The sequence below is a fragment of the Thalassophryne amazonica genome, chromosome 9 (assembly GCF_902500255.1).
Source record: "Thalassophryne amazonica chromosome 9, fThaAma1.1, whole genome shotgun sequence".
Lineage (NCBI taxonomy): Eukaryota > Metazoa > Chordata > Actinopteri > Batrachoidiformes > Batrachoididae > Thalassophryne > Thalassophryne amazonica.
Window position 1 is genome coordinate 46,955,620 of NC_047111.1, and position 11,742 is coordinate 46,967,361.

The window sequence follows — 11,742 nt, forward strand, 5'->3', positions numbered from 1 at the left end:
ACTGTAAACCGTCCATAAGTAATAATTACAGAAAGACCAGCAGTGCTTTTCAGATACATGTCAGCTAAATGCGATGATGCAGTGATGTAATGCTACATCTTTTAATCTGTGTCTCAAAATGTTTTCAGCAGTGTTATGTCACACATCTGTAGCTCATCATGGAAACATTCAACTCCATCTGTATCACCGTAGTGATGTACAGTTGTGGTCGGAGGTTTACATATACTCACCATGGGCATGACTGTCATGGTTACTTAAGGCTTTTAATGATGCCTTTGAACTGTTGTTTTGGTGGAATGATTGTACAGCATACATCATTAATGACTTAAAAAATTAATTTGGTGCACAAATTTGAATTTAGTTTGGATTTTCTCGAACCCACAAATGGTCAAAATGATACATACAGTCTCATATATATATATATATTAACTTAAATCTTTTAATAATGTTTGATGATGGTTCTACAGTGTCTTTTAACATGACAAGCCCAAGGCCTATTAACTCCTTGTTAGTGATCATGATTGATTACAACTGGTAGTTTCTCTTTGCCAGCATTAAAGGATGTGTTTAACAGCACTCATTGGACTGACCAATACTCAGAACAGTAGGGAAGTCTAAGGAACTTGGTGAAGATCTAAGAATGAGAACTGTAGATTTACACAAGTTGGGAAGGTCTCTTGAAGGCAGATCTACACAATTGCAGATGCCAAAATAATCAGATCACACATGCTGTAGGGGAGGTGATGGTCTAGTGGTTAAGGCATTGGGCTTGAGACCAGAGAATCCTTAGTTCAAATCACAGCCTGACTGGAAAATCACTAAGGGCCCTTGGGCAAGGTCCTTAATCCCCTAATTGCTCCTGGTGTGTAGTGAGTACCTTGTGTGGCAGCACCCTCACATCGGGGTGAATGTGACGCATTATTGTAAAGCACTTTGAGTGTCTGATGCGGATGGAAAAGCGCTATATAAATGCAGTCCATTTACCATTTTACCATGATTGTGATTTCTGTTATTTTTATAGCAACAGGGGGCGTGTTCCCCTCACTTCTTGGTTCCAGCAGCTATAATGGGATGTATTTTGTTGAACTCTATCACTCTATTCAAACAGTGTGGAAACAAACAAGCAAATAACAAATGCTGGTTTAATTACTAATCCCCTCAAGTTTGTACTGACCTCAGTTTGTCTCACTCTTCCATCCCCAAGTCCTTTTCTCTGACAGGAGAATGAGGAAGAGGAGAAACTGGAAAGTTGGGAGCACCTTGGAAAGTTTTTGTAAAGTCTCAATGAAAGCTTCAGAAGAGCCTTTCTAGTACTTGACTAAATGGCAAAGAAAGGGCGTACAAAGGGCGAGAAGCCCGAAGCGCTCATCTCCGCCCTACAGGCAGCCAATGAAGAACTCAGGTCAAAGCTGACTGACATTCAGATAGAGCTACACCAAGAAAAATGCAAGGTACTATATCACTACACACACAAAATTTGACATGTACCACTGATATGTGTGTGTATATACAGTATATCTATCTATCTATCTATCTATCTATCTATCTATCTATCTATATATATATATATATATATATATATATATATATATATATATATATATATATATATATATATATATATATATATATATATATATATATATATATATATATATATATATATATATACACACACACACACACACACAGTGGGAAAAATAAGTATTTGACCCCCTTGTCAGTTTTGCAGGTTTACAAACAATGGAGAGGTCTGTAATTTTTATCATAGGTTCACTTCAACTGTAAGAGACAGAATCTATAAAAAAAATTCAGTAAATCACATTGTATGATTTTTAAATAATTAATTTGCATTTTATTGCATAAAATAAGTGTTTGACCCCCTAGAAAAATAGAGGTTAACAATTGGTACAGAAACATTTGTCTGCCATTACAGAGGTCAGATGTTTCCTTTAGTTCTTGACCAAGTTTTCACACACTGCATCAGGGATTTTGGTCCACTCCTCCATACAGATCTTCTCCAAATCTTTCAGGTTTGGAGTTTCAGCTCCCTCCAAAGATTTTCTGTTGAGTTCAGGTCTGGAGACTGGCCAGGCCACTCCAGGACCATGAAATGCTTCTTATGGAGCCCCTCCTTAGTTGTCCTGGCTGTGTGTTTGGGGTCATTGTCATGCTGGAAGACCCAGCCATGACCCATCTTCAATGCTCTTACTGAGGGAAGGAAGTTGTTTGCCAAAATCTCACAATACATGACCCCATCCATTGACAGACAGATTGACAGTCATCTTGTGTTTCTTCCACTTTCTACTAAATAATCATAACAGTTGTTGTCTTCTACCAAGCTCCTTGCCTGTTGTCCTGTAGTTCTTCCCAGCCTTGTGCAGGTCTACGGTTTTGTCCCTGGTGTCCTTAGCCAGCTCTTTGGTCTTGCGTATGGTGGACAGGTTGGAGTGTGATTGATTGAGTGTGTGAACAGGTGTCTTTTATACAGGTAGCAAGTTCAAACAGGTGCAGTTAATACAGGTAAAGAATGCAGAATAAGATGGCTTCTTAAAGAAAAATTAACAGGTCTGTGAGAGCCAGAATTCTTGCTGGTTGGTAGAGGGTCAAATACTTATTTTATGCATTAAAATGCAAATGAATTATTTAAAAATCATACAATGTGATTTTCTGGATTTTTTTTTTTTTAGATTCTGTCTCTCATAGTTGAAGTGTACCTACGATAAAAATTACAGACCTCTCTATTCTTTGTAGGTGGGAAAACCTGCAAAACTGACAGGGGGTACAATACTTATTTTCCCCACTGTGTGTGTGTGTGTATATATATTATTTAAAGGTAAAATACTGTAATTCAGGGCACTGCCTGCCTAGACATGTTGGGGAAGACAGTTGGAACAGTAGTCTTCGTCAACATGTCTTGGTCAACCAAGGAAAAGACATTTTGCTTGGAGCCCTATTTCACCAACAAATCATACCTTTTGGAGCATAATTTTGAAAGAACATGACTTTTATGCAAAGCAACCAAGATAACTGCAAGTGGTCGTACACATGGTCGTACTGAGGTTTATTCCAGTAAATTTCAAGACATTTCAAGAAATTCGCTGGGCCTTTGTAGGATTTATTACAATTTTTATGGGTTCTGTTTTTTGGGGGGGGGGTCACCCTGTAAATACTACCATCTTGTAGTGACCCTGTCGCACTAATTTAAGGGTCCTTTTGGCCTCTTGAGGCCACTGTTAAAATGTTAATATACTCACAGTAATCATAAATTGAATGTCATAAGTGATGGAGGGTAGAAGATTTTTCCTTCAACCCACAACAACCTTCATAACCTCCAAACCCAACCAAATTATACAAGTAAAAATATAGAAAAAACATCGTAAACCGTGAGCGGAGGATGTTTGGAGTTGAATAGTAACATTTTAAGTAACCTAATTGTGTATCACTCTTTGCTCAGGTGAGCAAACTGGAGCGCGACAAAGTGCAGGAGGTAAAGCGAGTGCGAGAGCAGGAGCAACACCGCCACACCGCCATGTTAACAGAGCAGCGTGCCAAGTGGCACGAAGAAAAACAAAAAGAGCTGCAGGCTCTCAGGGAAAACCTGACTCGCCAACATGAGCAGGAACTGGCCCGTCACTCCAAAATCAAAGACCAGGAGCACCAGAGGCTCAAGGCTGCACTCGGCTCAATGCGAGATGGCAGCGGAGAGAAGGTGAGATCAAGCCGTGGTTGGTAAGATGAACATGATTCAAACACACCGGATACATCCTCACGCACATTCACTAAATATTACAGTAAACACAGACATAGCAGGATATTGCAAGATCTTTTATTTTTCTTTTTATTGGGGGATTGAGTAACAAACCGGCAAAATCATCAGCTTTTGAGATATTTTAAAGTTTAGACATTTGCACAAATTCTGCAGGAAAAGTCATCCATCCACATTCTTCCACTTATCCTTTCATCAAGTGAAAAACATTTAAATGCACACTAGAGCATTGCCCGTGGGGTTCCACGAGCTCTTGATTTTGTAGTGTTTATAAAACGTAGCTGACATTTTTCAAGGGTGGTAATAAATTATGTAAAGTTTCTGTTATGATTTGGAATAGTGTGTGAGTCCAGAATGTAATTATCAATGCCCATTGTTCACTGTTGTTAGCTAATATTCGTAGTTTCTCCCAAAAATTTTAGTCCTATCAGCTTTCCCTTTTAGTGGCGTTCATCCTTGACTCAAAATACATAAGCATACCAAAGGGCAAATGTCAGCCCTCCCTAGTTTGCGCGTGACTGAAGCCATACACAGGCCACTTGGTTATTAACATATAGAATAATGTTCCAAAAGTGTGTAAGACAAGAATAACAGTTAAAATAATGCAATGCTAAAATACCCTCGGCCATATGAGCCTTGTGTTTTTTTTAATTTGCAGTTGTTTAATTAATTATTAAGATCCTGTTGTCTTACATACAATTTGTACATGTTCAGTGAAGCCCCTCTATTAGCCAGTCAATCAAAAACAATATTTACATTTTAATGGCATCTGCAGGAGGCTTTACGTGTGTGTGTACATGAGCTTTTAACAAAAGCAGAAGTTATGCAAATCAAGAAATATTTGTAGATCACCCTCTGTGCATTTGCTGGTATTAATGAGACAAATTTAACTCTATGGGTTGCCACAGACTTTACATCGAACGCCATCTGGTGGCCATTTCTGGCCGATGAAAACATCACCGAACTCAATACAATTACATGTAATTTGGTCACTTTTCAAAGGGGTCAGACTCGTCAGTAAAGTCATTTTAATGTACAATGGTTAGTTTTGGGTCAGCTTGGTGTATAAATCTCATTGTTTCAGGCAGTGAGAGCTGTCAGATGGCTGTTAGAAGCAAGTTAGACACAAAACAAAACCAGCTGATTTCAGTCGACAATCAATGCAGTCCAAGGCGGTTTTCATTGGGTGGCCAGTCGCAGAAGTACGAATTCTCGCCTTCGGATTGGACACTTTGCAGGAAGTGACATGGCTCCGCGGCAATCCATAGGAAGTTAGCTTTGAGTTAGCGGACGTTAGCGTGCACGCTAATGCTGCAAAATGTCTTATGAGGTTACAAAAAGAGCATTTTCAGTTTTAGAAGTGTTTATTTCTCGTTATGCTTTACATAATATATGACAAAGAGGATATATTTACACACAAGCAACACTGAGTTCTGTGACGTCACCATGCTAACATCTGCGAAATAAGTTTAGAGGTGTTATTAGTGGCGTTTTGGGTTTTAGAATTGTTTATTTCTCACTAGCTTTTACATACAGTTGTGCTCAAAAGTTTACATACCCCGGCAGAATTTTTGCTTTTTTGGCCATTTTTAAGAGAATATGAATGACAATACAAAAAAATTTTTTTCACTCATGTTTAGTGGTTGGGTGAAGCCATTTACTGTCAGACAACCAGGTTTACTCTTTTTAAATCAAAATGACAAGAGAACTACACATATAACCCTTAACATCAATGACAGCTTGGAGTCTTTTGTGGTAGTTTTGGACGAGGCTCTCTGATGGTAAAGCTGTCACTGAATATGTCTTGGACTTTATTTACATTCATTACAAAGAAATACAAACAGTATGGTACTTTATGGTAAATCTGCATGGAGTAGACAGTTCTCAAAAACTGAGTGACTGTGCAAGAAGAAGAGTGAGGAAAGCCACCAAGACACCCAGACAACCCAGAAGAAGTTATAGGCTTACGTGGCTGTGATTGGAGAAATTATGCACAGTGCAAGCTTTGCATTTTCTGTCACCAGTTATCCATCTTCATGATGAAGTGGTATAGAGGAGGATTTTCTTAAAAAGAAGACCTGCAAGTTTACTTAGAAATTGCCAGAAGGTACATCCGAGATGCAAGCCTGGTTTTGATCTGTTTTGGTGAAAGAAAATCCTTCTCTGCTCTACTCCATTATGAAGGTAAGAGTAGTGATACAAAATGCAAAGCTTGCACAGTCACTCAGTTTTTGAGAACTGTCTACTCCATGCAGATTTACCATAAAGTGCCATACTGTTTGTATTTCTTTGTAATTGATGTAAATAAAGTCCAAAACTAATTCAGTGGCAGCTTTACCATCAGAGAGCCTCGTCCAAAACTACCACAAAAGACTCCAAGCTGTCGTTGATGTTAAAGGGACAATACACAGTATTAAGAACAGGGGTATGTAAACTTTGAATCAGGTTCATTTGGGTAGTTCTCTTGTCATTTTGATTTAAAAAGAGGAAACACAGTTGTTTGACAATAAATGGCTTCACCCAACCACTAACCATGAGTGAAAAAAAAGTTTTTGTGTTGTCATTCATATTCTCTGAAAATTGGCCAAAAAAAGCAAAAATTCTGCCAGTGTATGTACACTTTTGAGCACAACTGTAATATATGAGACACATGTATATAAACACAAATCAAAGCTTTTTTGAAGAGACCAACCACTGACATCACAGTGCAGCTCTGCTCTGATTGGCTGTCATCCCATCCCCTGCCACTCAAAAACAAAGCAGAACAGATTCAAGCACAATGTGACTTTTTAACCTCTTACAATATGTCAAGGTTAGCCATCTTTGAACTTGTCCAAGGTCTGTGTCCCAAGAATGTTCCCTGTGAATTTGAAGACTGTGGCAGTAATAGAACTGGACTTATGCTGAACACAGACAGACGGACGGATGGACAGTGAGACTCCAGGTCTTTGCAATTCCTGATCGCCATATGTTGGCAAACTACTCTGAGTACATAAAGGGTTGCCTGGTGAGGGAAAATGACAAATGTCGGATTGCAGCAGCTCACCTGCTGTAACTGGCTCAGAAACAGTGTTGCCACAGTTACTTTGAAAGTTACTTTATTACAATTACATTTTACAGTTACTTTATACAATTACTTCATTAGCAGCTGTGGACAACCTGTCGGCAGCTGCTGAATGTAACTAATAAAGTAACTAGTAAAATAACTTCGCTATTTTCAAGATTGAGTACACAGGCTTCAATCACGGACATTGCAGTGAAAAAAAAAAAAGTTTGACCCCATTGACCTTGATCTTTGCTGAAACTAAATCTAGTTTTGACCTTTATCCACATGCCAAGTTTGGTGGAAAGCAGACAAAGGACCTGGGAGGAGTCGGGGGTAAAAACAGACAGACAAATGTTGAGTGTGATTTATTTTTTTAAATTGAGCTAATAAAATGTTTTCATGAAGGTATTCTTCTGCTTCCCCTCCCACACTTCTTCAGGTACGCACAGCACTGACCCTAGAAGCCAAGGAGGAGGCTCGTCGCTTCTTTGACCAGGAGCGAGTGAAGCTCCTCCAGGAGATAGCGGAGCTGAAAGCTGCTAAGAAGCAGACTGACGAGGCTCTCAGCAACATGATCCAGGCTGACAAGATGAAGGCTGGAGACCTCAGGGTGGAGCACCAGCAGCACCAGGAGCAGATCTCCAAGATCAAATGGGACTGTGAGAGGGACATCCGAAGACTGGTAAGTAATTATTGGTCTGAGATACATGTATGGATGACTTTTCAATTCAATTTCAATTTATTCAATTTATAACGCGCTAAATCACAACAAAAGTCGCCTAAAGGCGCCTCACACAAAACAGTTCAGAATCAAAATCAAAATGAGTGAGTGAGTTAAAAGATTCAAATACACAATTATATATATATATATATATATATATATATATATATATATATATATATACACAAAAGACACAAGTAAAAAAAAAAACATAAAAAGCTATTCATAAGAAAGGGAGTAAAAATACGTTTTTAGTCTTGACTTAAAATGTCCACAGAATCTCACTGCCTCACAGTTGCAGGGAGACTGTTCCATACAGCGGGTGCACAATAAGAGAAGGCTCTTTGACCTGCTGACTTCTTCATCCTAGGAACACACAGTAGTCCCGCATCCTGTAACTGTAAAACCTGGGCCGGTATGTAGGGTTTCACCAAATCGGCCAGGTAAGAAGGCGCCAGTCCATGAACAATTCTATACATTAGCAGCAAGACCTTAAAATCTGCTCTTACAGAGACAGGAAGCCAGTGCAAAGATGCCACAATGGGTGTAATATGGTCAGACCTTCTGCTTCATGTGAAAAGTCTGGCAGCATTATTCTGAACCAGCTGGAGACCACTAATGCTGGACTGCGGTAACCCTGAAAATAGGACATTACAATAGTCCAGTCTAGAAGAAACAAAAGCAGGAATCAGGGTCTCAGTGTCAGCCATAGACAGGATGGGATGAATCTGCGCTATATTTTGCAGATGGAAAAAAGCAGTCCTGGTAATATCCCTAATATGGAGTTCAAAGGACCACGTGGGATCAAAAATTACTCCAAGGTTCCTTATTTTGTCTGTGTGATGTATGACACATGAACCCAGGCTGAGCGCTAGCTGGTCAAATTGATGCCGATGTCATTTCAGTCTTATCAGAGTTTAAAAGTAGGAAGATACTAGACATCCAGCCTCTAACTGATGCAAGGCAGTCCTACAAAGTTTTTATGTGAATGATTTTTATCATCAGCATAACAATGAAAGGCAATCCCAAAATGCCGCAGTATACGCCCAAGGGGTGCCACACGAAGGGAAAGAAGCAGGGGGCCTAAAATGGATTCCTGTGGAACCCCAAATTTCATGTCAGTAAGGTTTGAGGTAGTGTTATTCTACAAAACACATTGAGAAAGACTGGACAGGTATGTTGTCAACCACGCAAGGGCACTTCCAGTAATCCCAAAAAGATTCTCTACCCAATCGAGCAAAATATGATGATCAAATGGTATCAAATGCAGCACTAAGATCTAACAGCTTTGTGTTGTCAGGTGTTTTCCTTCTACCCTGGAAGTACCACACATCTCATGGTTAAAGTTTCATACTGATTTATGGCATACTTTGGACAAAGCAGATAGGGCAGCTAGCTCAGTGGATAAGGAACGGGACGAACATTATGTAGACGTGGGTTTGAATCCGTATCATAATACCTGTTTATGTCCTTGGACAACACACAGAATTCGGACCGTCCCAGTCCACCCATCATGTCTAAAGTCCAGCGATGTATAAAGAGCGCGATACGGAGCAGTTTTAGGTCGACTGTGAAGCTACTGGGATGAGAATCAGCACCTCCTAATCTGACACTATGGTTCTCTGTCAGCAAAAATGTGGATTGTCCATGCTGAGTCAAGGGAGAGTTACTGCCCCAACTGGAAGAGATTAAGTATCTCGGGGTCGTGAACAAGACCTTGAGATACTTAATCTCTGGGATCAGTAGATGGATTGGGGCTGCATCTGATGTTTTAAGGATGCTGTACCGGACTGCCATGTTGAAGAAAGAGCTGAGCCAAAAGGCAAGACTTTTGATTTACTGGTCAAAAAAAGAACGAGATCGTGGATACAGCCAGCAGAAATGAGATTCCTCCATTGGATAGCTGGGTTTATACTCTGGGACAGGGTGAGAAGCTCGAATATCCGAGAAGGACTCCAAGAAGAAACACTGCTTTTTCTCCTCGAAATTAGCCAGTTGAGTTGGTTCAGGGATGTGGTGAAGATGCCCCCTGGTCGTTTCCCTAGGGAGGTCTTCCAGGCACGTCCCACTGGGAGAAGACTGAGGACATGCTGGGGGATTATATCTCCCTGCTGGAATGGGAATGCCTCAAGAACACCCAGGAAGATTTAGAGCAGTGATTCTCAACCAGGGTGCCGCGGCACCCTAGGATGCCGTGATCGATCATCAGGGGTGCCGTGGGCAATTATGAAGTATCACCATTATCGGGTGTATGCGCTGTAATAGTGTGGCAGATGGTGTAATGCTCTTTTATTCCAGTAGATGGCAGCAAAGCGCACAGTAGCGCTGAGCCGTGTGCCGACAAGGAGGCGTGATCGCCATTTTAATTCCGGGCAAGTTAGTGATTTGTGTGCATAGAAGTTCACTTAGTCTCCTCAAGAAACAGGTGGAATATGCCAGAAAGCTGCGCATGTTGGCAAAGTCACAAACGGAGGAACAAGGGAGACAATATTTCCTTCCATAAGTAAGTGGTTTTGGTTATTGTTGTCACTTTGTCTGTGATATTTGGATGATAAACAGCTGTATGTCTCCTGCCGTACCTGTGTCGCCCGATGACACGGATCATTAATTTCACTTATGTCTAGTTAATATTTTCCACTGCTAGACCAATGTCTAGTTAAAATTCTTGTCGTTAGTGACTAAAAATTGTTTGACAAGACTGGGGAGTTTTTTTTTTTTTTTGCACCTTAAAATAATGAGATTAATGACCCGCACTGTGCTGCCACACACACAGAGATGTGCACACACACACCGCTGACTTCATGAATGAAACTCGGTCAATAAAGGATAATTGTGTAAAAATATAATATATATAAATGTATTGTAATGGTTTTAGGAGCCGCGCTGCGTTGAACACAGCAGCAGCGCAGCCCAGCAGCGCAGCTTATCAGCGCAGATCCGTGTAACTTTCAACACTAATATATGTGAATGTGTGGGTGTCAGATTAAGTTTAATACTTTCCTGACATAACTCGATATCCAGGACAAAATGGCATTTTAACACGTATTTTGCGAGCATTTTTCTGAGTGTGTCCAGTCGCGGATCTCCATTGAAAATGCATTAACATCCGGGTACTTCGTCAATATTTTGCCCGGTTAGGAGGCGTCATGTCGCTGTCCATGAAGGGACGTTTTCGTTTAGTGTGCAGCATTGGGACTGCGCTCTCTAGTTCTCATATACAGCTCCATGACTATAGTATACTATGTTACGTCATATCTGTACCGCACGTGTTGCTAACGTCCTAACGCATCGTGTAGAGACAGTCGAGTTAGTAGTGCGTGACACATGACAGTGGTGTGCCGCAGGATTTTGTAAATATAAAAAGGGTGCCGCGGCTCAAAAAAGGTTGAAAATCACTGATTTAGAGGACGTGGGTAAGGATAGGGAAGTGTTGGATAAGCTGCTCGGTCTACAGTCAAAGCAACCCAGAGCATTTTGCTATAGTGTCATTAGCTTTTCCTGCTCCTATCCCGTGTCACCTGTCAGCTGTGACAGCTGCACCCGACGTGCTACTATAGTGGGCATAGTTTATTTATCATATTTCTAATTGTACATATGGAGCCCAAAAGTGTGTTTTTGTTTTTTGTTTATTTTACTAACCATTTTAGTGTAAAAAAAAAAGGATGCAGCCCTTTAATTGGGACACAGCTTTAGGCTGCGTTTACTGCTTCCATTGAAATTTACAGGTGTATTTTTTTTTTTTAAGTGTGTTGACATGAAAAAGTCTAGCACAAGAAGATAAGATGACTCCCTTTTTTCATGTATTTCCATAAAACCCACCATCTTCTATTCAAAACAATACAGTGCTGTATTTTCTGGAGTATAAGTCGCATTGGTCCAAACGCTTTAAGTGTGACTCGGCTCAGATTTAAATGCATGCTGAAAGTAATCGAGCCCTGTTAGGAAAATCCACCTCTCTTGTTTTTTAAAACAAAAAGGCAGTTTAATGGTGTGTTTCTCATTTCAAGTGTAAAGAAAATTCATGATTGTGAATCGTGATTTTTTTTTTTTTTTTTTCGTATACAGGGTGGGCCAATAAAATGTTATCACTTTTTGATCGTGCACAAGTTTTGGAAATGAGAACTTATTTTTATTTACGGACTTGTAACAGAAGCATCAAATTAACATTTGATACCAAAGGTTTCCCACTTTGTCTCTTGTTTTCCT

General features: G+C 40.1%; 1 protein-coding gene across 1 annotated transcript in view; it reads left to right on the forward strand.

The window, feature by feature from the left end:
• Positions 1 to 1,184: 1,184 nt before the first annotated feature.
• jakmip2 (janus kinase and microtubule interacting protein 2) overlaps positions 1,185 to 11,742 on the forward strand; it is an 83,395-nt gene continuing 72,837 nt past the window's right edge. The window contains 3 exon segments of the mRNA XM_034177998.1: positions 1,185 to 1,451; positions 3,458 to 3,712; positions 7,255 to 7,497. Of these exon segments, the coding sequence (XP_034033889.1) occupies positions 1,323 to 1,451; positions 3,458 to 3,712; positions 7,255 to 7,497 (627 nt within the window). The 5' untranslated portion in view covers positions 1,185 to 1,322.